The following is a 27,389-nucleotide window of genomic DNA, read 5'->3' as shown; positions in this document are numbered from 1 at the left end:
GAATAGAAGAACGATATTTGTAAAACGCGAACGCTTGTTTGCTGTAACGCGATTTTTGCTTACTATTTCTCCAATTTTGTGGTATTAACTGTGAATATGGAAAAGAAGAATATCTCCAAAAAGCGTTCTGGTGATCGCATTTCCGGTGGTGATCGTAAAAGAAAGGCTATAACACTTGAAGAGAAGCTCGATGTTATCAACCTCAAAATCACCCTTCTCCCCCATCAAGTTTTATTCATATTTTTTCAAGGTTAAGTGTTACATTTAATGTATGATTTCATTATTAGATATGAATGTAACATTTATTTACACTGTGCTATCCTTTGTGTTAGGCTAACTACTAATTTTTTTCAATTTCGAGTAATCTGCACGTAACCCTATTTTTTCCATAAGCCCTGTTATTTCTATTGCGCGAATTTCTATAACACGATGTTTTACAAGAACACAACTATCGCGTTATAGCAGAACTGACTGTATGGGCCAATAGGTCCGCTGCAGTTTCCTCCATTCTTTTGATCAATTGATATCCGTACATGTACTGTACAGAAAATAGATTTTCAGAATATATACTTCAAGCTCTTCAAAAATCTAGCCACACAGTTCTAGAGTCTAGACAACACTGTTAACTGTTATCTATCCTTATTCAGTGCAGAACACACTCAAATGCCTGTGTGAGCACTTAAGCATCTTCAGATGATGCAAAGAAAATGTAAAATAAAGAAAAGAAAATTATGTCTATAATGTACACAGTATACTGTACAGTATTCCCCCAGGTTACAGAAGGGATGCAGCCTTGAAAAGTTGACTAATGTGTAATTCTATAATGTGAATGAAAATAAACATTTTAATTTTACCTTTATCCTCTTCACCACTGATTGGCTCATTAGGCACTTGAGGGGTCATTCACATTTTTTATAAGCACTGTTGGCAAGTACTGGGCATGCACTGACTCCTGAATATACTGTATCTGAATTTGCTCCAGTGTTGGTCAAGTCTGGTCTTGAAAGAGCTTGCACTCAGTGTTGTCACAACACTCTGGCAGATTGAATTTAACTCGCCACAAACGATGTTGAGTGCTGGGAGATGTAGCAAGCCCTAATGTTTTTGCAATCTGCCTAAGTTATTCTCCTGCACCAAAAAACATTAAGTGTTATATCCAACATAATTCCTTTACAAGCTCTTTTAGCCCTATTGCTTTCACTTGGCTTCTTTTCACTCCTCTTGAATAAGGGTAATACACTGGACAATCTTAAATAAGATACAGTAATACCCCGATTTACGCGGTCAATTGAACCCACAGAGATCCATGTAAAACGAGAAACGCGTAAATGGAATAACAGAACAAATGGGATTAATTGAAATAGAGACTGGGCCAACTCCCAAACTCCACTTTTTCCGACACAATACCTATGTTCTAGTAAAAATAACATCTTAATTTTATGATGGTACGCACACACAATTAATATTTAAGAGAAATACAGTCGCCAGGTTAATGTCCATTCAAATAATGGACTCGACTCCCCCCTTCCCCCCCCGCCTCTTCCCACGCTCGCTGGCTCCTCCCTCTCTGAGAAATGTTTGGGTGAAAACACTAGATTTTAAGGTATAGTAATAAATAATACCTCAAACTAAAGTTAGGATAATATAATTGACATTGCTGGACTCCTTGCAAGACCAGGAATATTTTGAATATACACGTCATATATTTTGCACAAAAGATAACATATTTGCTCTGAATAAACAAAATTCTTACATTAGATCTAAAATTTGTATGTCTAATGCAAAGTCTATGATGTTTATATTCAAAATGAACATCAAATTGTAAGAATTCCAGCAATGTAAATTAAATTCTGGCCGGGTAATTTGTATGAATTTTATAAGCTAAAACAAATATCTTCAGTAAATAAAAAAAAATATACTTCACCCAAACACTATCTGTCAATCAAAATACCCCACCTCCGGCCCCCCCTCTCTTCCCACGCTCGCTGGGTCCCTCCCTCCCTCCCTACCAGAGAAATGTTTGGGCTAAAACAGTATATATACATTTTTAGTAATAAATAATACCTCAAACTAAAGTTAGGATAATATAATTGACATTGCTGGATTCCTTGCAAGACCAGGAATATTTTGAATATACACGTCATATATTTTGCACAAAAGATAACATATTTGCTCTGAATAAACAAAATTCTTACATTTGATCTAAAATTTGTATGTCTAATGCAAAATCTATGGTGTTTATATTCAAAATGATCATCAAATTGTAAGAATTCCTGCCCAATTTCCATCGTGAAATAAATAGATTTATCGTTATTTATTGGAAAATTTTGATAATTTTGGTAGTCGCGATATAAAAAAAATCTTTATAAAAAAATCGCTATACCTGTATATCCCGACCCTACTGTACTGTATAAAATATGTACATAGTAAACAATAAATGAGAAATGTTTGAGGCTTAATGTCAGTATTGTCTTAACAGTGGCATTTGTTGCATCACATGGACAAAGTGACAAATCTAATGCACCCACACAAACTATGAAAGAATTAGCAGTTGTGCGGACCAAGTCAGTTCCCATCAGTGCAAGGAGTCGAGAAAGAGAACAGGAGGCAGCTTTGGGCCGGTCTCGAAGTGTTCTGTCATCAGATGAGAGTGAAGAGGAGGATGTCTCAGAGAGGAAGACATCAGGAGAACATGAATCGGAGGTAAACAGTATTATTTTTATCCTATTAATGCTATACTGTTTCCAGATAGTAAGACATAATGAAATAATGGCTACTGTAGTTTGAAGGTATCTTTTTTTTTTTAACTTCAGTGAATTATGTAAGGAAAAAATAAGTCATGGTAAGTTAAGTAGAGAAATGATTGAGAAAAATTACCCCAACAGTGTCTCAACATCTGGTGAGGTAAATTTCAATTTGGAGATTACAGTATTCCCCCCCCCCCATTTCAAAGCGGGGGTTAGATTCCAATAAAAAAAGAAGTTTGTTGGTTATATCTGAGTTAGCTAAACTTAATGTCTTATGGGAAAATAAGGCTAGGGAAAACAGCTGTGGATGGTAACATACTTTAGTTAGACCTCTTTCTAAATAAAATTCTAAGTGAAGATTGGTACTTACAGTATAATATACAGGGTGATTCAGCAAAGAGTACATTAAATTGGAGATGAAATCCTTGGATAATTCTAAACCACAATGTCTCAATGGTAAAATGTCAGATTCTGTATAGTTGTATTAATGAGAGTGAATTAGATGTGAAACCTCCGTAGGTTTTTGTAATAATTTATTCACAGATGTCTTATGTACAGCAGTACAGGATGTTACAGATGGCTGACACAGGTGCAATGAGCCAGGGACCGTGTACGACCAAACGAGATAAAGGCAGTTACAGGGGGAGGGAGTTTCACACCAAATTCACTCTCATTAATACAACATCTTAAATATATTGTAACAGGGAACTATGCAAAATCTGACATTATACCATAGAGACATTGTGGTTTAGAATTTATAAAAGGATTTCATCCTCCAATTCAATGTACTGTTTGCTGAATCACCCTGTATATATGAACAACCAAATAGTGAACATGTTTTACTTACCTTAGTAGCCAAGCTAAATAAACATATTTAAACATTAAAATTTATTGTTTGCATCAACTCACTTGTGTGACTAAAAGGTGTCAAGTGGCAGTAACCCTTATCATGTGATACTATAACTCACCTCACCTCACATCTGCAGGGTGTGATCACAATCCTTAACCCCCCACAATAACAATCTGCAGGGTGTGATCACAAACCTTAACCCCCCCACAATAACAATCTGCAGGGTGTGATCACAATCCTTAACCCCCCACAATAACAATCTGCAGGGTGTGATCACAATCCTTAACCCCCCCACAATAACAATCTGCAGGGTGTGATCAACAATCCTAACAATCTGCAGGGTGTGATCACAACAACAATAACCTGTGTGTGATCACAACCTTCAAAACGATAACAATCTGCTGATCACAACCAACCCCCCACAATCTGGGTGTGATCAATCTGCAGGGTGTGATCACAACCAACCCCCACAATAACAATCTGCAGTGTGATCACAATCCTAACCCCCACAATAACAATCTGCAGGGTGTGACCCCCCACAATAACAATCTGCAGGGTGTGATAACCCCCACAATAACAATCTGCAATCACAACTGTGATCACAATAACCCCATTAATAACAATCTGCAGGTGTGATCACAATCCACAATCTGCAGGGGTTCACAACCCCCCACAATAACAATCTGTGATCACAACTTTAACCCCATAATAACAATCTGCAGGGTGTGATCACAACCTAACCCCCACAATAATCTGAAGTGATCACAATCCTTAACCCCACAATAACAATCTGCAGGGTGATCACAATCCTAACCCCCCACAACAATCTGCAGGGTGTACAAACCCAACCCCAACACAATTGCAGGTGTGATCACAACTTAACCCCCACACAATCTGCAGGGTGTGATCACAACTTAACCCCCACACAATCAATCTGCAGGGTGTGATCACAATCCTTCAACCCCCTACAATAACAATCTGAAGGGTGTGATCTGCAATCTTAACCCCCATTAATAACAATCTGCAGGGTGTGATCACAATCCTAACCCCCAATAATATCATCACCCCCCCACAATAACAATCTGCAGGGTGTGATCACAATCCTTAACCCCCACAATAACAATCTGAAGGGTGTGATACAAACCTAACCCCCCACAATAACAATCTGCAGGGTGTGATCACAATCCTAAACCCCCACAATAACAATCTGCAGGTGTGATCACAAACTTAACCCCCGACAATAACAATCTGCAGGGTGTGATCACAAACCTTAACCTCCCCACAATAACAATCTGCAGGGTGATCACAACCTAACCCCCAATAACAACAACACTGCAGGGTGTGATCACAAACCCAACCCCCACAATAACAATCTGCAGTGGTGCAGGGTGTGATCACAATCATAACCCCCACAATAACAATCTGCAGGGTGTGATCACAACTTAACCCCCACACAACAATCTGCAGGGTGTGATCACAATCCTTAAACCCAATAACAATCTGCAGGGTGATCACAACCTTAACCCCCACTAACAATCTGCAGGGTGTGATCACAACCTTAACCCCCAATAACAATCTGCAGGTGTGTGATCACAAACCTTAACCCCTAACAATCTGAAGGGTGTGATCTCAAACCTTACCCCACAATAACAATCTGAAGGGTGTGATTCAAACCCCCACAATAACAATCTGGTGTCAATGGCAGCAACACTTGTCATGTGAGGTGGTAACTCGTCACCTCATGTCTACAAGCTTCTTGATTTGGTGGTTCCTTTGAAATGTTGACAACTTGACTGACTGACTAGTTGGCAGCTTAATGTAGAGATAAATTACCAGCACCTGACATAGGTCACTAATTGTGGTACTGTACACTGCTGACAAGCTGCCCATTGTTAGACCTCACTGGTTAAACATGTCTGGTGAGGTGGCGTGCTGCACCTGGTAAATTTCCCGTCTAGGTACTGTATCTTATCAAAATATTACCTTGTCCACCAAGCAAGATGCTAGGCACATAGACACGAAAAATAACTTACCTGGTCTTTGTCCAAGTGCGGCCGGGTTATTAGGCACCACTAATCTGCATAGCCTGACTTAACCATAATCTGGCATGACAGGCTGATTTAATTTTTTCATTGTCCCATTCCAAAATGGTAAATTGCATTGCTAGACTACAATCCCTCTCCAACTGTGGTTTTGAGAATTTGTTGCACACTTCTAGATTCAGAATCTCATTACTATATACTGCAAATTAACCCAAATCCCCATTCAGGAACAAGTACTGATAAGAGATAATTCATTCCTACCATTCAATGAGTTAATGATGACTGCTATTTATTACTTTCATACTCATTGACACACTTTTCATGTTCTGTACTCTATATAATAGGTATCAAAAGAACTTATAAATGGGTTTTATTAAGTGAATACTGTTGCAAGTTTTAACCTGCATGTTCTTATCCCCTGAATAGTTAGCAAGAGCAGTTTATATCTGTTTTCATGTGTTCTGTGTGACATCACATCAGTCTGACTATTACAATTTTATGATTGGTAAGAGGTACAGTACTCCAATTAACACTTTCAAAGTGTAAATACAGTACAGCAGAACATGTACTGTAGTATTGGTAAACTGATTCCATTTTAATTTTTCTTAATACTTTTATTTCATTTCAGGGAATGAGCGTTGAGGATTTATCTGCAGTGTGTCTCGGATGTGCAATGAACCTTTCTCACCATTCTGCTGCACTGAAGACACGACTTGCACAGCTCAATGTGCAGCCAGATATCACCCTTAGGACTGCGCTTGATGGCATTAATGAGGTAGGATGCCACAAAGTAAATGGTCTATTTGTAATTTTTCTTTCATTGTATATATTTTAACCATTTAATTGGGAGACAAGAAACATTTATGACAAAAAAGTGAGTAGAGTTATTTAGAATAACCAGAATTTTCTTCAGATAGCAAAACCATCTTGAAAACTAGGAAGTCTGACATTCTGAAGCAAATACACGCTGCCTATGTTATTGTATTAAGAAAGGCATTTTGATTTAGCCTTTTTGGCTTGAGCTTAACTCTTTCTGGCACTTTTTTTCATTTCTTATGATGCTTGAATTGTTATGGACATAATCTCCTGTCTCATTCTATGGCTGTTCATTATACAGTACAGTACAAGTATCCCCCACATTATGGAAACTCAGGTTGTGGAAATTCGCCCAAATGGAATTTGTAAAATATGACCACTAAATTCGGGGTACGGCCCGTAAATTCGACCTTACAGAATTGGGGTAAATTTTCAACACAAAAATTGCGATATAGAGGGAAAACCAAATTCACAGAAATATTAATTTATTTGTTGTTGATTTCTTGGTGTTTGCTACTACCAAGTGTGGATACACTGGTATACCCATGCCGACTCTGTGTTATTTTCCTGTGTGTTCGCTTGATCTCTTGACCGCAGCTCATGAATTTAACACTTACTTACGTATTTTATTCAAGACTGTCCATTGTATTACCCTTATTTAAGATAGTGGAAAGAGGCCATCAAGTGCAAGTGGAAGCAGTGGTGCTAAAAGAGCCTGTAAAGGAATTGTGTTGGATATAAAACTCACCTCATGTAGCACTCAAAATCATTTGTGGGGAGTGAAATTGAAGTGTTTTGTGCATAGTATTATTTTTATTTATTCCTCACATTTACTGGTGCAGTTGGGCAGTCACCTAGCAGACTCATCGGGGGAGGGAGGAAGGGAGGCAGACTGGCGAGTCTTCTACTCAGTTACAAATCAATGCCTCCACACACAAATGTTCACTTCCCAAACATACACACCCATTATCTTCATTTTTCTTATTTATAGTTTTATAATATATTTTCTTTATTTCTAAGCCACATTAGAGTACAGTATTGTAATGATTTTTTGACAACTTTTATAGTTTCATTACATGTACCGTATTTTTCTGCTTAAAAGACGCACTTTTTATGACAAAAATATACCTAAAAAATTACCATGCGTCTTCCAGGACACTAGTCGATGAGTTGTAACAGAGGTTTTTGAAATCAGCCCCTTACAAAGACTGTTACCTCATTACAGTACTTAACAATTACAAGTATCCTCTATAAAACTATTGATTTAACTAATATTGTTGATATATTGCAAAAAAAAAAATAAAAATAAACCCTTGTTGCTGTGTGGTTTGTTTACTAATGGCAGTGGTGCGGCAGCGCCATCTATTGAGGAATTGCTAAAGGTTGTCTGCTGGTCTCAAATGCAGGAATGTTTGTTTCTTTTTATGTAGGCTCTCATATTTGTTTGTTTCTTTTTATTTACAGTAGGCTCTCATATTTGGACACCTATTTACAGTAGGCTCTCATATTTGGACACATATTTACAGTAGGCTCTCATATTTGGATACCCATTTAGACTGTAAAAACCCCACAAAATTAAAATCTTCCAAATTTAAATACAACTTCGTCATCCAAGTAAAAACACACACACACACACACACAACATTGGCTGTCCTTGTGTTTTCAACTTTACTCCACTGGTGGGTAGAATTTTTTTTAAATTCAGAAACATTAATTAAAATATATATGAACAGTAAATAAGTGTTGCTTTCATATTCTTATGTAAAGTAATGATGATATGTTTTACACATGTGCTCACTTACATACGTGATCTCACTTTTTTTTTACCCTTAATTGTTAGCTACTTCCATTGTTCCATTTATTAACATTAAATAACATTACTTAAAACAACCTTCCTAATTTTACTACAGCTACAACTCAGGGTCTTATTTTCTTCAGTTTTATATGTAGAACCAATCAGTCACTGGTTTTGTAAACAAGAAAAACAATGACGTCTTGTCTCCTCATGTGTTTTAATATTCTTCGTATTATTAATGAATTGTATTGTTCAATTTGTGCACATAAACAATAATTCAATCAAAAAGAAATTCAGAAACATAAATTAAAACATATATGAACAGTAAATAAGTGTTGCTTTCATATTCTTATGTAGAGTAATGACGATATGTTTACACATGTGCTCACTTACATACGCGATCTCACTTTTTTTTTACCCTTAATTGTTAGCTTCTTCCATTGTTCCATTTATTAACATTACTTAAAACAACCATGTTAATTTTTCTACATTAATTTTAATACAGCTACAATGGAGGACTTATTTTCTTCAGTTTTATAATTGTGTAGAACCAATCAGTCACTGGTTTTGCAAAAAACGAGTTTTTTTTTACTTTTATTTTGTTTTTAAATAAAGATTTTTTTTTATATAGACGTTGATATACATGTTTACATTTGCTTACCTTCTACTGTTGGAAAATATTTCCCGTCGTTGTCATACCGACAAAAACAAGAGAAAGAATGTAAACGCTACAGCCCCTAAGATGTGGATGTGACCAGGTGTATAAAATGAGTGCTGTATTAAAGATTTCACCTTATACAGATTTTTTTTTAAATTGATGAAAATGACGTCTGATAAGCAGTTCTAAGTGATGCCAAAAGGGCTGTATATCAAGCAACGGTTTCACTGGTGTAGGTAGTAGGCAGCTAATGTACCAAACAAGGAGGTACTACCGTCTGGGAAGATATTGGATGCATAATGTATTGTCTAATGGTAGACCCTGCTGCTATGTGACCAAGTCCCTCGTTACTTGTATAATAATGGTTGCCCAAGGGCCCAAGGGCCACCTAGGCGTGAATTTATTTAAGTTGTAGAAGCTGTCAGCAACACAACAACCACACGCTGAGTTAACGAGCTGCATGACCCAGTGTCGAGGAATAATCCAAGAAGACCGGACAGCTCGCCAACTGCACTGGCTAACCATTACCCTGGAATAAGATCCGCAAATCGATTAACATCCAGGTCCCCAATTACTTTTGGGTAGACATAGACAAATGGCGTAAAGAAACTTGCTCATAGTTTCCCCCTGCCCGGGATCAAACCCGGATCCGCTTGCTTGCGAGGCAAGCATGCTGACCATTGCACTCTTATACGGGGGCAGGGATGGGTCGGAAAAGCTGATAAGTTGAATAATCAGGGTTCTGTACCCAAATTATGTTACTGCACATAAGATAATCACTTGAGTTGGTAATAATCATATGTTGTCACACCAACATCATACTCAGCAGCCAACTTACCAATGGAAGCACCAGAGTCTACTTTATCATAATCTGCATTTTCTCCTGAATATTGAGTACAAGCTTCCTTTTCACTTCTTGCTTTTGAGGAGACTTTCCTAGAAAAGATGGAAAGAAGAAAACTTAGAAAATCTAAAGCTAGTACTTTCACAATGAAAATAACAAAATGTGCTTTACACTGCAGTAATTTAATTTCTTTATTCTTTAATTACTGCTGAATAATGAATACCAAATGTTTTCTGTTTACTTCACAGATAATATGAAGAAAAGAAATTATGAAAATAAAAAGAAAGGACTCACTTTCACAACAAAAACTAAGAAAATCAAGCGACGGTGATGTTACTGTACAGTGTACACATGCGCTTCCTTGATACTGGCAAACTTACTGAGGCCTGCACCACGCGCTCCCCACGTGCTCTGCTGCCGCGCTTACAATGCTGCTGCTTCTAACACTGCATTGCCGTATTTAATAACCGCTAACACGGTAAACAGCTGACTGGACCTGTCCTACGGTGGGGGGGTCGGTTAAATGAGGGTTAGTACAGTGAAGCCTCGAATAATGACGTTAATGTGTCCTCCAATATTGCAGTGTAAGGTGTATCATCGTATCATGAATCATTAATTACCATTAAAATAAAGCAATAATAATGAGATGCGTTCCCAAGTGTGACCTTTTCATATCTTTTGTGTGGCTTTTTACCCTCTTTTCCCCCCAAAACAATACAGTTAATGAAAATTGCAAAGTATATTCTTATGTTTCTGAAAGCACCTTATTCAATATAAATGAATAATACAGTCGACCCTCGTTAATTCGGACCCCTTTAATCCGGATTTCGGATAATTCGGACAAAATCTGAAGGAACTTTTTTTTTTTAGATTTATAGGAATATTACCTACGCGGACCTTAAGCTAAAATGGTGGTCCACCCACTGCTGGGATAAAACACCAGCGTCTTTTTGGTTAAATGTAACATCTCCACCACTAGTGTGGGGGGGATGCAACTTTTAGCTTCAGACATGCAAAATATTTACCATTTACTGCCAGTAAACAATGGAAACGTAAAATATGTACCAATTAGTAATGAAAAGTTGTGCAGTTCTTTCAGCAAATGAAGCTCACCAACTTACAATAGGCTAAATTACCTTACAACGTGTTTTCAGTAGTCTATGTTGAAGTTCTTAGCACAGGCTAACTTATCATATCATATACGGTATCACAGTTCTCATTGATCTACAAAAAATACCAGTAATAAAAACCTTTTCGATATTTCACACTTAATATAATACCCGGTAATCTACTTCAACCTCCTATTGTTTACAACGACACATGACGCACCACCAGCTGTTGAGTATCAGCTACACGGTACACGTGTTTTTCGAATCGTTTTCAGTTAAAAAACTGTTACATCACATGTATATTTTACCTTAACTGTGCCTGAATGAATATGTTCTCGGAAATAAATAGTAGTTTTGCTGAAACGTGATGTATTTTAATGTAAAATAGGATAAAATACATGACGAAAACAAAAGATTTTACCTAACCTTCCGATGTTCAAGAGAAGTTACTCTTTTTTTTAATAGTTTTTTGTTAAAATACTGTTATATTACAATGGTATTCTATTCATACTGTGCTTGATATAATGCATTCACGGAAATGTAATATTTTTGCTGAAATGACGTACATATTACAGTGGAAAGTGGGATAAAATCGTGACGAAAACAATGACTTTGAAATATAATGCAATATTAACCCCTAAATCGGTTAATTCGGACAATCGGCTAAAACGGACACCCTTCCCCCCTATTAGTCCCGAATTAACGAGGGCCCACTGTAATATGGAAAGTTATACAAGAGATGGGACACCATTGTTTTCGCTTTGTGTTTACAAATGGAGTCCAGGCTAATAGTTCTCACACGGAAAAATTAAGAAAATAAGACCCTGGTTGTGGCTGTGTAAATTTAATGTAATGATTATAAGAGAAGTAGTAATTTATTAATGTTAACAATATAATATATACAACATTAAATAACGTTACTTAAAACATATATATCCTCGTAATTTACGTCTTATAGACACATTCAATGCATAACTATGTTTCAGTTTGTTTCAGTCATAGCAGAAGTTTTCATTTCAATAATGGATTTGGAAAAAACTATTGAGCTAAAATATACGGCGTTGAACAAAATTTTTGAACACGCCCTCTCGTATTGCAGCGGATCAGGACCATAACTATATTTCAATTTGTTTCATTCGTAGTACAGTGGTCCCTTGGTTAACAAACAATTGGGTTCCAGAAGGTTGTTCGTTAACCAAAAATTTCGTTAACTGAAACCATTGTTTTACTGATTTGGCCTGATTCCAGCTCACCTAAAAATACATACAAAGTAAAATAATGCAGTAAAGCACACCTACTTTGAGGTGTGTATGTAGAAGGTTCTGGTTGATGATGATGATGGGAAATTAGAAGTGGGGTGGGAGGAGAGAAGGGAGAAGAGAAGGGAAGTGGGGTGAAGAGAGAAATCATCCCATGCTCATGCCCATTATTATTTCAATCTATAAAATTTTAAGTTCACTAAGTGTAATTCAAGATTATTTTCTTTAAATCAACACTGCACTGCACTATATATTGTCAATATGTAAAATAAATTTCAGAATGACCAATAATTGTACTGTAAAAATGTAAAAAAAGTTTATGTTCAAGAGAGCCACAAGCAAGATGTTACCTCCACTGACCAGAGATACAAACTGACGCCTTGGTGGGTGAGTCAAGTGGCTGATTGGCGCACCAAAAACTAGTTTCCTGTACTGCAATTACGTTAAATAAGTGTTAAAATTACTAAAAAAATAATAATATAAAACTTGGAAAATTATTGAATAGTACAACCTTCTTGATATTTACTCAAATGGGAACGAATTTAAGCCCTAGAACCGATTACTGTATTGGCGGACTAATATTCCAGCTGGTGAGCAAGCGAAAACATGTTGACATGATTTCGTAAGAATTTCAAGTAACCTAATTTTTTTCGCAAACCCAATTGAAGATTCATGAGCGTATACGTTAACCAGGGATCACTGTAGTAGAAATTTTCATCTTTCATTGATTTGAAAGGCCCCATTAAAAGTAAATGAAATAAACAAAGACCAACATATCTTCACAATGCTTTGAGGAATCAAGTTATTAATATTAGGCAGACATGCTGCTCACTTGTCTCAGTTTTGATACTTGACCCTTGTTAGCAGCTGTGCTCTTTGTGCGATGAACTCAATTGACCAAATTCACCCATAAAATGGATAAGTTTATTCAGAGGAACATAACAGTGACTTTATTAGAATCTGAAAGTGAACGCTCGACAAAAAGCAACCAAGCCTAGTGGATATAAGGCTTAAAAGCTCTAACTAATCGTCAATATTGGGATAGCTGTTTAAGGTTTGGGCTTCAGTGGACCGGAAACGAGGATCAACCTCTCCCACTGTGTGTTGTTTGGGGTGAAAGGATGTCTAACAAGGCATGGTACCCAGCAAGTTAAAGAGACATTTTACAACTAAACACTCACATCTTTAAGATAAACATCCGAATTATTTCCAAAGACTGTTAGAACAGCAATCCGAACAAAGAAACTATTTTCAGAAAAAGTTTACAGTTTCTGAAAAGGCTCAAGTCGCTTCTATTGAGATAGCCGAAATGATTGAACTACAAAGGAAATCGCATACTGTAGCTGAGTTGATTATCTTGACGCCTGTAGAAAGATGGTTAAAACTATGTTAGGTGATGAAGCCGAACAAGAGATAAGCAAAATTCCGCTCTCAGATAATACAATCCATAGGAGAATTATGGATTTATCTGCTGATGTAGAGGAAAATGTACAGAACAAACTTCAGAACTCAGAATTTGCTTTACAAGTTGATGAATCTACTGACATTAGCAACAAAGCACAATTACTTACATTTAATCGCTTTATTGGTGGAAACCAAATCATAAACCAGTTCTTTTGTTGCAAAGAAATGTCACTCACTACAAGAGGTCAAGATATCTTTGACATTTTATCTGCCTACCTCTTAAAATGGAATTTATCATGGAAGTCACGTGTTGGAATATGTACTGATGGGGCACCATCTATGGTAGGCTGTATTAAAGGTTTTGTATCGCTCGTACAACAGCAAAACCCTAATGTAATACGTACTCATTGCTTCCTACATTGGGAGGTACTAGTTTCAAAAACAATACAAGTTGAATTAAAGCAAGTATTAAACCAAGTTGTTGACATGGTTAATTATATTAAAAGTAGACCATTGAAGTCTCGCTTATTTGAACACATTTGTGTTGATATGGATTCCCAGCACAAGCGCTTAATTTTACACCCATAAGTCAGAAGGCTCTCAAGAGGTGAGGTGCCATGTCGCATACATGAACTCCAGAAAGAATTACTTGTATTTTTTTGAAGAAGAAACAAATGAACGCTTCTGTGAATATCTTTAATGCGAATTTTGGATTTCCAAGCTGGAATATTTAACAGAGATATTTGCACAACTTAATAGCGTCAACACAAGTATGCAAGGTAGTGATGAAAACATTCTCACTTCGACGGATAGGCTGGTTTCATTTAAAAAGAAAGTTGTAATTTGGAAAAATAGAGCTAAAGATGGTAACTTTGAAATGTTTCCCTTAATACGTAAAAGCTGCATAAAAGAAATGACTCCTATTATAGTTGAACATTTGACAATTCTGGAAGAAAAAATTAACTTTTATTTTCCGTCATTGAACACAGGAGATTATGATTGGGTTCAAAATCCCTTCATAAAAATTCCATCTAATATTGGTCTAAAATTATGTAAAGAGGAATTGACATCTATATCCAGTGATCGTGGACTTAAAATCAAGCATGCTGAGTTACCTATTGATACATTTTGGATTGCTATTAAAGAAGAATACCCCTCAGTAGCTAAAAAAGCTTTATCCGTTTTGATGCAGTTTTCCACATCGTATTTATGTGAATTGGGATTTTCAACCCTCAATAACATCAGATCCAAAAAAAAGAGAGAGGCTTTGTTGCATCGAAGAAGAAATGAGGGTTTGTCTTTCTCAAATACGTCCCAACATTGAAAACATTGCCAAAAACCATCAAGCGCATGTTTCTCATTGATAACTTTGCTCCATTTATTGAATAAAGAAGTAAGTACATAAAATTTTTCTATTTTTTATTGTCTACTTTATGCTATGCTAATATATATAAATACCTCTTTTGAATAAATTTTCGAATTTTTGTACAAAGAGTGCCAAAATATTTTTACTTGTTCTAAAGTGTGCAGTGAGTAAAAAAAGTATGGTAACCACTGGTTTAATGTATTACCAATAAATCAATTGAATTGTGTTATCGGAGAGGCATATACAGTGACCCCTCCGTTAACGAACTCAATCCGTTCCAGAAGGTCGTTCGTTAATCGAAAAGTTCGTTAACCAAAACCATTGTTTCAATGGGTTTTTGGGTAATTGGTTCCAGCTCACCGAAAAATTCCTAAATTCAACAAAAATGGTAGAAAAGTTCACTTACTTTGAGGTGTGTATGTAGAAGGCTCCTGATGATGATGATGATGATGATGGGATTTAGAATGGGGGTGGAGGAGAAGGAAGAAGAGAAGGCATTGGGGTGGAAGAGAAGTCACCCCATGGCGCCATTTCACCCATAAAATTTTAGCTCTCTGGTGTAATTCAAGATTATTTTAAATCAACACTGCACTGCATTATATATTGTCAATATGTAAAATATATTTCAAAATGACCAATAATTTGCTTGGAAACACAGAAAAAAAGCGTTTAGTTGAAGAGAGTCTCAAGCAAGATGTTACCTCCAGTGAAAACAGAGAGAGACTAACTCCTGTTTGCTGTGTTAAGAGGCTGGATGCCGCGCATTAAACTAGTCACTTTACCTTCAATTATGTTCAATAATTGTTAAAATGACTAGAAAATTGAATATTAAACTTTTAAAATTATTGAATAGTATAAACTTCTTGATATTTACTAAAATAGTAAGGAATTTAAGCCCTAGAACCGATTAATGTATTGGCGGACTGATACTAAAGCTGGTTGCCCGGTCAGTGCAAGCGAAAACATGTTGAGGTCGGTTCGTAAGAACTTCGTTAACTGAATTTTTTTTCGTTAACCGAATTGAAGATCCTTATGGAAGGCAGTTCGTTGATCGAAATTACGTTAACCGAGGTGTTTGTTAAACGAGGGGTCACTGTAATAAGGTAAATACCATAGGTAGACTATCTTCGGAAATGGTACATGGTCTCTGACCCTATTGTTTACATACCTACGTGTCGTAGTGATGCAGGCTCACGGTGGTTTTACTGTATCATGAATGGTCTATAGCACTAAGCTAAAACCCATGGTCGGAGGATCATTTGTGGGTCATGACGACGAATCTGAAGCCAATGCACCAGATTCGGATTGGGACCCCCAAAGACGACAACGTAAAGGAGACTCGGGATGTGGATGACGAGCTCTGCTTCAGATGATGAAGCTAGTGAATTTGATGAATTTTAAATGCATTTCTTTTTTAACCCTTAAGACCTGGGTTAGGGTGCTGCTGGCAGCCCTCCCGCAAATAAAAAAAAATGACAGGAAAATAGGCGGATGTTCTGGAACGTCTTCCGGTGCGCGCCAGTCAGACGTTCTGGAACGTCACCCGGGACCTAAGGGTTAACAATGCTTTAATTGGTTTAACACCATATTGGTACAGTATATGGATTTTAGTGAGAAAAAATATTGTAAACCCTACAAGATTGACGACCCTAGTTACTTTCGCTGACCCACATCATTAAGGTAATTTGTAAGAAATTTTTAGGTCACATTGTATTTTGAATTTTGTATCTGGCTTATAAGACGACCCCTGGTTTTGGGGTGTATTTTTGATGATTCAAGTGTCGGCTTATCCAACGAAATATACTCTTTTTCTCAAACGAACACGGACGAGTGATAAACACTCTGAGCTAATAAGAGATGGTGGGTGGGTGTGCTCACGCAAGACAAAAGCATCAGATTCGTACAGTATAAGCCACTTTTGGGGGGGGGGGGATTAGCCCAACCGGGCACAGGCCACTGACCCACATCAGTGCCTGGGGGGCGAAAATGTAATAATAATAATACAGTAATAATAATAGAGAACCATAAAGAAATACAGAAATGAAAAAAAGATCAAAAGTGAGAAGCAATATATGTACAGTATGTTGTGTTGTCAATAGTAAGAGAAACAATTGAGACCCTGCAATTATGGGTAAATGAGGCAGAAAGTCAAATCAGCAACCTGGGACTTGGTCACAATTTTTGTGATGCCATGTGGCAGCAGGGTCTACCATAGACAACACATTATGGTTCCAATATCTTCCCTGGCTGTAGTACCTCCCTATTTGGGGTTGCATACAATGGATACATGTACTCTGAGACTCTACTGTATATATTATCATATTACAGTAAACCCTCAAAGATCCAGATAAAAATTTTTGGGGTTCTGGGCTAAGAAGTTTCCCTAAGAAACATTCCCAAACCAGAGCAAAGAACATTTTAGGTCCGTGGGCGCTGCTTGACCCGTCAGTTGCTTGGACACAGGTGTCCGAGGAGGTGGGAAACATAAACAGAGTTGACAATTGTTGTTTGTAGGAATATTATTTCATTCACTCTAGTAATGATACAATGTTTCTTATTATGTTATCATAGGTAAATTCGTTGTTTATGTACAGTTATGAGTTTATCACTACTTTAGTACTGTATTTTTGGTGTTTCTTGTATCACTTATTATTCGCTGGAAAATTCGGACAATTGGCTTTTCTGGACAGGTGGTCCCCCCTTTTAGTCCGGATTTCTGAGGGTTCACTATAATATAAAATAATCAATGTATGTGTTTAAAAAATTTAATTTTCATTCATAAAAGTGCATTTATTACTTCTTTTTGCCCTCAAAAATATCCTTGGAAATGCATTTCCAATTATATAATGGAAATCAATGGGAAAATGGGGTTCACATTTTGGAATTTCATGTTATGGACAAATTTTCAAGGGCGCATCCTTTCCATAACTCAGGGGATTACTGTATCTTAATATTGTGTACTGTATTGTATAGTATATACAGTATTTTGAATTATTGATTTCAGGTAATAGAAACATTATCAAGTGTACGAAATCAAGTTTGTGGATCTGGCAGTACCAGTGTATCTAATGGACAAGTTGAAGGCCTCACTCCTGCAGCATCAAGTCTGTCATCAGCCCCCACACATGAACATCCACTTTCTTTAACACAGGATAATGACCAACAGGGTACCTGAGTTTTTTGTATTTTTTTATTTGAGTAAGTGGTTCATTTTAAAACCAAGGTAATTATTTTAGTTTTCTGTCATTCAGTTTTTACTTACCATTATTATCTGCATAAATCGGCATTGATCTACATTCTCAGTTACTTTTTCAAGAATTTAGTTCACATTACACTATATATTGATTACAAATATAGTTAACCATTCATGCAAATATATATATATATATATATATATATATCCTGATAGAATCACACGGGAAAAGGGAAACAACGGAGCACCTCTTGAATAAAGATGAAAGCTAAGGTGCTCCGTTGTTTCCCTTTTCCCGTGTGATTTTATCAAGATTTATCTTATCCACGTTTTCATTGAGGATATATATATATATATATATATATATATATATATATATATATATATATATATATATATATATATATATATATATATATATATATATATATATATATATATATATATATATATATATATAATTTACTAAATGTTAAATAAATTCTGTGGCAACAATAGGTAGTTAGGTCTGCAATGACTGGTCAGTTACATCCTGTATTAGTCATCACTATCTGAAAAGCTTACCTATTGTTGTCTTTAATAACTACAGTGCCTGTTTGCTCTAGACTTGTTCTAGGTCACAGATAAAACATGTCAAATATTTCTTCTTGCTAGAATCAAGGAAGCAACTTTTGTTCAAATTAGGCTGACTCAATTTGCACTGTTCTTATCTTTTTGAATGGTAATATGATAAATTTTTGTAGATAGTTAAATGTTTGTCATTTATTAATATCTTTGAAGATGAGTTTAAACATGATGAAGTTGCCAAATTTCCTGTAGTTACTGTATATGTAGTCAAGAAAAGGGTGCTTTGAATAGAAAGTCGAATGATAAGTATTTTAATGGGAAAATATATGTGAATTGTAAACTGAAAACTAAGTAAAGCTGAATACAATAGAGGGAAAGTACATTTGTCCTGTTTTTTACAGTAGTAAAGACATTTTTCCGTGTTTTTCATAAGTGATGTTAGTTTTAATATACTAATGTACAATATGGAAGGTGGCAGTGTATTAATACATTAAAATATAAGAGTATTACAACAAAGCAACAGCTTAATAATTGCCAGTTAATGAAATAACGTTTTAGTGAAGAGGTTAACTATTTTTGGATTCTGCGTAGTTGAGGTGTGTCTGCACACCATGACGAGTGATACTCCCACAGTTGTGTATGGCATCTTAAACCAAACTCAGGTCTAATACTATAAATGCAGTGTACTGCCATTTACAGTTACTTTACTTAAGATTGACAACAGAAGAGTGAATAAGAACCCTTTCTTGCAACTTATGTTAAGATATGAATAAAGTTATATTGGTGACATATTGTACTGTGTAATGGAGAATGTACATAGGTGTCCCAGGTCTGAATGTGAGAAAAAGTATAACTTTTCAACTAATCAGTGAGTAATTATGAACTTTGCTTGGATTTACAACTTTCAGTATTACTTTACACTTTTGAAATATCCACCCAAGCTGCTTGCACACTTCCCTAATCAATCCATTCCACAGTTGTATCCCACTTTCATACTATGGGCTGTGCCATCTGAGTAAGAATAGTAAAGGTAATTGTAAATAGTAAAGTGACAGTTTGAATACTATAAGCAGATGACAAGATACATTGCTATATTATATTTTGATGAAAGAAATCCATAATATTATAAGTTCTTTTTTTTATGTACAATATCATTTTTAACTCTTAATTGATGAAGATCTATTTGCTTTCACTTATTATATGTTAGTTTTCCATGAGTATAAAATATATAGATCTTACATGAAATTAGTCTTCATGCATATCTTATGGCATACATTACACTTCTTGTCTTGTAAATTAATTTGCAGGTCAGACAGTAGTCTTATTTTTTAATTTTGCTCAACATTAATTGCATTGTGTGCCTAATAGAATCTATGGCTTAGTTATTTCAAGAGGATTACTAACTTCATTAATTTCATTGTTACAGATTTTTATTACTAGAAATAGGTTTTCTTGGAATTTAAAATACTCTTCTGTTAATCTAGGAAGTCTGTTTCACAAAAAGACATTTTATGTGCCTATGTTAATATATTTACTATTGTAATGAGAGAGGTGTTTAGGTTGATTTACCTGTGATAATAACATTCCTGTCTTTGAGGTACAGAGTTTTATTGGAATTAAGTTCACTTAAAAATAAGTACAGTACTCCTATGCATCTAGTTTTATGAAATGTGCGGCGAGAGTTATGCTGTAAAACATCTTCGGAATGTGACTTGAAAAACTTGTTTTAAGATTATCACATATCAGTTTCAAAACTTTAAGCAAGTGGTAAGATTTGGCGGTAATAGTATATAATCAATGTATTGGTGTACTGTAATTAATAAATTTTTTTATTATTTTATTTTTTACTCTTCAATTAAACAATTGACATTAACTTTCCTATGCCATCAAAAAATTTCATATATTGTAAACAAAGAGTAATCCGCAATGAATTTTTTTCAGAAATAAATAAAAAATGCAATAAGCTTCTTCCATGAATGTCTGTGGTAACAGGTCGAAACACACTAGTCCGACACCCTTGGGACTTAACTGGTGCTGGGCCTGTTTTATTTAAACAAACACAATATATTGTAAATAAACATAATACAGTGATATCCTCTTTAGCTGGAATAATTGATGCAGAGCTCTTCTGGGAATGAGATAATTCTGGGTCTCAAGACAAATTTCTCATCTCTGAAAAAAAATCCCACATTCCATGAATTTTTCCGAGCACTGGAGCAAGTTTCCAAGAGTAAAACTATACATCTCGCACAGACAGACACTACTGCACATCCTTGGAAAGTTTTCCAAGAGTCTAAACTACATATCTCACACAGACAACAAACCCACCAGTCAAGACAGCAAACCCACTAGTCAAAACAACAAACCCACAACAGACACAAGTCAGGACACTCAACCATGAATCAGGAGACAACCATAATTAGGACACACCCCTAACCATGGATGAGGACACAACCAGGAATCAGGACACACCAACCAATAAAAGTCCTTGATACCACAGAATATCCTGTCCTGGCATCCATCTTTGACCCATCTGTGAAGACTGTAACAGAGTTACCGTGTTCAGCAGCATGATCCAAAAAGATCAATGAAACGTGGCCATGGAGATAAACACCCTGGACTCCCGAAAAATAATAACGGAGTATACAAACTGCAGTCAAAAACTCAGATAGACCTAGCTTGTCAACGAGATACCCTGCATAGAAGCCAAAGGGACGAAGTATAGACGGTAGGTGCCAACACTCAAGGTGGAGGTCAAGTTGGGAAAGTGAAATAAAACAGGGAACCAGGGAGCACATTAGTAAAAGTGTACAGTCAGTTGTTCTCATCGTAGGTCCAGAGGGGGCTCGCCCACATCACACACAGACTGAGGATCAGGGAAGATCAATAAGCACCAGTAGCCAGACAAATGCCAGCGTTGTGGACAGAGTCTAAAATGTGCAAACGAGATGGCGTTGAGGAGAAATACAGCTCAGCCATTATTGAGTTTAAGCTGAACCAACGCACGGTATAGGCAAAGGAGCATGGTCTGAGCAGCCAAGTCAGCAAGGTTTGATGGAATGGGAATGTCTTACAGGTGGTAGTTGTGTAGAGGCAACTTCTGATATGATCTACTGTTTGGGTAATAATTTGCTGCACAGTCTCTTGGGTGTTAATAGCTTTCTTCTTGATTTCCTGCCTGACAGACAGTACTTCTGGGCAATGGGGGGCAATTGTCCTGATACCACACCTCACTTAAGTGTTCTCAAATATAAGCACACTCAAGACACGTATCCACAATACATTCTCTCCCAAACTAAGAACCCGTGTAAATAACTGCTTCAGAAATAAAGAAAGCCCAGAACAAGTGTTTACGTCAACCCTGTCACTTAAGAGTTCCAAAACTATTATATATATTTGTGTGCGATATATAAAACTAATTCACTGGTGGCAAAACGGTGAGACGAATACGAGAATCGGAATCGGCGCAACATTCAGAAACAACAACAAAACCAAGCGATTCCAGTGACGTAAGTCCCACTTATAAGTGAATCTTCAACAAACAAGCAATTACATGAAAAATAAGTGGACAGTGGTTAGAAACACTTGCAAAACATATACACAGAAAAACAGTGGTGGACACAGCTAAACGAAAAGTTAGCTTCGCTAACCTGCTAACTAAAAAGTTAACTTCGCTAACGCTAAACCGTTAAAAAAATTAGCCTAAGCTAACGCTAACCGCTAACTTTTATTATATAAATTTAGCTTTTTTGGGGGCTCTAAAACCCTTAAAAACAGACCTAGAGAGCTGAAATTTGCATATGTTGTCTTGTAGCTTAGACATAGAGCTTTCCAAAAAGGTATAGATGATGATCAAGGTGTACACAAATAATTAAATGAACAAATGAAATTAAACATTAGTTTACATTCAAGTTTCAACATACACTTTATAATCTTTATTTACTGTACGAAAGACAAAGTATTAAACGAATCCAAAAACTATAGTACTGTATAGCATAGGTAGCAAATAGCATCATGCCAAGATCAGATGATGATAAACTTATCAAGGTGTACACTTCACAATTTTACAAATAATTAATTTGCATTCTCATACAACCTATCGGCCTTATTCATTATTCATGTAAATATGCAATACCAACCACATACACATTATACCAGTGCATTTTTATATAACTTATTGTTGGTCTTAGTCATGTAAATAAACAGAAAACTCTAAACTTTAATGAAAAGTAAGTTTTTAGAAAATTTTGTTTGGCGCACACCTTGGATGACATCCTGGTTATGAACTTATGCAGTACTTAGCATAACCAAGTATATTGACAAAAAATCCTAATTAAATTAACAAATAAATGAGAAATGAAACTATACATTAGTTTACAATTACATTCTATAATTCTTTCAACATACACTGACTGTCTTCACCTTCCAAAACAATAAGCGATAACGTACGCTGCTGTCGCCGACATTGTAAGACTGCTTAGACTGTCTGTAATGTGACAACGTCATAAGTGAACTGAATTCAGAACCGCAAAATTACACAATGCTGCTCAGCTGCTGCAGCGCGGCATCGACAAATCATGTCTTGTCACGTTTACACGTACTAACACGCAGTCAGCCAAGCGTGCCTGACTGGCTGTTGGAGACACGCGTCGCGGCGTCACACGCTTACAACAGACAGGAACAAACGTATAAATTTTGTTAGCGCAACTAAATTTAGCGGGAGCTAATTGGTCCACTAATGGTTCCAAATTTAGCGAAAACGCTAATCCGCTAACAAGAAAGTTAGCTTCGCTAATTAGTGGTTAGCGGAACCGTGCCCACCACTGGTAAAAGACATTATAAAAAAGATTGCAAACATAGCAATCTAATACTCGGCTATATGCAAGACACGAGGACAGCCCCAGGTCAGCCCCCAGGCTGATCGCCGCAAGACCCAGGTCAGTCCCCAGACTGATTGCTACAAGACAGAGGACAGCCCCCCAGGCTGATCCCCAGTCAGCCCCCAGGTGGATCGCCATAGGCGTGACGTCATCCCTCCCAGAGCAGGGCATCGTCACCACCAGCGAAGAAACTTCGGATTCTTAGCCAGGTAGATCACAAACAATTATTATTTTATAAACTACACAAACACAAGTGAACTTCAAGAAGTCTTCACATGTAGTCATTATAAAATATAAATTACTTGCAAAAATGCTTAAAGGTAAAATTAAATAAACACATTTAGAAAGTACTTTGTAGTGGACGTCTCCCCTACAACTTCCTACAACTGCGTAGCCACAGCCACCACCTGCTACCGGCTTCCCTAGCAACCAACCAGATGTTACCGTATCCTAGCAACGAAACTAGGAACCGGCGACTTCTCGGGTTTTCCCAACATGACTCATAGCGGCTGCTTGGTATATAAGCATCTTCTCTATAAAGCTCCTGCACATCTACCTCCTTCAACACGCTACTCACCGAACGTCTCCACTGAGCAGCCCCTCACCACACGGCACCTCCAGCACCAGACTGTCTATCATATAACTTATATTATACAAGAAAACCACATTAGAGTTTCCTTCCATCCTGAGTGCTAGACAACATTAATATCTCGATACCCCTACAACTTCCTCTACTTACAAAAAGTAGATATACAGAGTATACCCTGTATTCTATACTTTTACATACTTTTAGTACTTTTTAATAACTAATATTTTTTCTCTTCATTTCCATAACTCCTTATAAATTTTTGTTTACTACTTTGTGAGTGGGCAATGTAGCGAGTCTTAGGCACTGAGTGAAGTGATAAATATTCCTATACAGGGACCCTCTTCCAAAATTTTGGGGTATCAAACAGGAAATTAGTGACAGACTCTGATAGTCAGTCATTTAAAAATTCACAGGAGCTAGTGGCAACTGATAGTGAGGAAGAATTACCACAAATTAGCCAAATAGAATTAACACCTACTTTTTGCTTTAGCTAGCTGCAAAAATTTCATAGATTCCCAGTTTGAGGACTTAGACAGTCGACAACTAAGGTCAGGTAACAGCTACCCATTACCTTTTACCTGTTACTAATGCTAGTGCTTTAACTAAGACCAAAAAAAGTCAACAGGTGGTTCTACTAACCCACAGACTGCATCAGCCTGTCAAACGGTAAAGGTACTTCCAAATAACATTAAGGTGTACAAGAGTTTACTGCCGAGGATCCAGATTATACTAGTTTAGCATTTTTGCACAAATGCGAAGATGTAATGAGAAATAATAATGTTACTAATGATGTAGATAAAATCTCATATGTCCAAAGCCTTATCAAAACCGGTAGTCGGGCAGCTAAAGGTATCTATGCTTCAGCCACTGATGAAGAAACGGATGATTACCAAACATTTAAGAAACAATTCATTTCCTTTTTTGGGTCAGGTTCCAAAGGAGGTCCGCTTACTTGGATTTTTAAGATTACAGAGCAGACAGGTGACACTGCTCGCACATGACGAACAAAACGCCCAAATTTGTGCAGGACTCACTAAGATAGACCTCAAATCTTACATGGAATCCTCAGATTGATTCGATAACAATGACAATTTGTCAAAATAAAATTTCTACAGGATTATCGAGTTCCTTCAGTTTATCTTGTCTTCAAATGAACGCATGCACAGAAAAGCAAGATTGAAAGAATTTAAAAAAGGGACTAAACTTGTAGAATACATAGAGGAAATTGCAGAACCAGAAAATTACGTCTAAAGCTGTCAGTGGTACCACTCACCAGCTTTAGAAAATAACCACAAACTGTCACGGAACCAAACCTAAAAAGATACCTTTTTGCAAAGTTTGCAAACGTAAGAGGCATGCCCCAGAAAATTGCTGGTGTGCAGGACAAACAGATAAGTACCCGGCCAGCCCGCGAAAAGATCGAGGCAAAGGATCCTCACAGGACTTTAAAATTCCACAAAATCCTGCTAAACCAAAAAGTTCAAAGGAACTCTATTCAGGAAATAAAACATCTACCAACACTAAAGCCACTCCGAATAAATGGTGTGTAGTACATAAGTCTCCATACGACAACACAGAAGATTGCAGGAATGTACATAGCCCGAGTCAAGAATTTGACGGCGGAGATCAGTACACAGCCTTCGGGGGAAGATGCGCGTCAGCAAAACGATCTAGGATAGCACCAACTGTTCAAGAAAGCAACGCTTCCATCACCAGCTCATTAATTGCATTAAACAAAGTGGAGGTGTTGACTGTACCAGCGAGATAGGTAACAATCAATTAGCCCTAGATATAAATACAGGAGCCTGTGCCAATGTTATCTCATTAGCGTCATTTAATGAACTCAAGCGACGATATCCTTCAAATAAGTGGCCAATAAGACCTACAGACATTCCTCTGTCCGGTGTGTCAGGAATCCAATTAGACAAACCGGGGGTAATAACATTGGCAATCCATTTTCTAGGTCCAGTGAAGCATTTCTGGCGGATTTCTACATAGTCAAAGTTATTTTTTGCCAGCGATTGCGTTACCTGTCTGGCCACCAAGGGCCAATTGCAAGAACAGTCGTTAGTGTACGACACCGTTGACGATGACCTTGCCCTGATCTTGTTTCAGTTATACCACCCTTTTGATGCTCTGGAAAGATCTCGAAGTTTTGATATTTTGAGTACTGTACTGTATACTCCTCCATCCAAAAAGTTTTAGCCCTCCCTCCCTACACCAACAATACCTCCTACACCAACAATATCCCTCCCCTAAACCAACAATACCCCCCCTACACCAACAATACTCTCCCTCCCTACACCAACAATACTCTCCTCTCCCTACACCAACAATATCTCCCTACACCAACAATACCCTCTCTCCCTACACCAACAATATTTCTACCCTACACCAACAATACCCTCCTCCCTACAAAAACACACCCTCCCCCATACACCAACACTCTCCTTCCTACACCAACAATATCCTCCTCCCTACACCAACAATACCTTCCTACACCAACAATATCCTCCTCCTCACACCAACAATACCCTCCCCACACCAACAATACCCTCCCTCCCTACACCAACAATACCCTCCTCCCTCCCTACACCAACAATACCTCCCACCCCCTACACCAACAATACCTCCCTCCCTACACCAACAATACCCTCCCTCCCTACACCAACAATATCCTCCTCCCCACCAACAATACTTCTCCCTCCCACACCAACAATACCCTCCCTCCTACACCAACAATACTCTCCTCCCTACACCAACAATACTTCCTTCCTACAACAACAATACTCCTCCCTCCCTACACCAACAACACCCTTCCCTCCCTACACCAACAATACCCTCCCTCCCTACACCAACAATATTCTCCTCCCTACACCAACAATACTCCTCCTTCCCTACACCAACAATACCCTCCCAATACCAACAATACTCTCCTCCCTACACCAACAATACCCTCCCTCCCTACACCAACAATACCCTCCCCCAAACACCAACAATATCCTCCTCCCTACACCAACAATATCCTCCCTCCCTACACCACAAGAATATCCTCCCTCCCTACACCAACAATACCCTCCCTCCCCACACCAACACACCCTCCCTACACCAAACAATACCCTCCTCCCTACACCAACAATATCTCCCCACCCCTACACCAACAATACCCTCCCTCCCTACACCAACAATACCCTCCTCCCTACACCAACAATATCCTCCTCCCCACACCAACAATATTCTCCCTCCCTACACCAACAATACCTCCCCTCC

At 37.3% G+C, this 27,389-nt stretch overlaps 1 protein-coding gene across 1 annotated transcript in view; it reads left to right on the top strand.

Moving 5' to 3' along the window:
* LOC121872048 (TBC1 domain family member 5-like) overlaps window positions 1-18,272 on the top strand; it is a 110,282-nt gene extending 92,010 nt beyond the window's left edge. The window contains exons 15-17 of the mRNA XM_042374716.1: window positions 2,480-2,703; window positions 6,268-6,414; window positions 17,895-18,272. Of these exons, the coding sequence (XP_042230650.1) occupies window positions 2,480-2,703; window positions 6,268-6,414; window positions 17,895-18,065 (542 nt within the window). The 3' untranslated portion in view covers window positions 18,066-18,272. The remainder of the gene's footprint in view (window positions 1-2,479; window positions 2,704-6,267; window positions 6,415-17,894) is intronic.
* Window positions 18,273-27,389: the final 9,117 nt, after the last annotated feature.

Source organism: Homarus americanus, unplaced genomic scaffold (genome assembly GCF_018991925.1).
Source record: "Homarus americanus isolate GMGI-L3 unplaced genomic scaffold, GMGI_Hamer_2.0 scaffold51476, whole genome shotgun sequence".
NCBI lineage: Eukaryota > Metazoa > Arthropoda > Malacostraca > Decapoda > Nephropidae > Homarus > Homarus americanus.
Note: the sequence above shows the minus strand (reverse complement) of the source record. Positions and strands in the feature narration are given on the sequence as shown.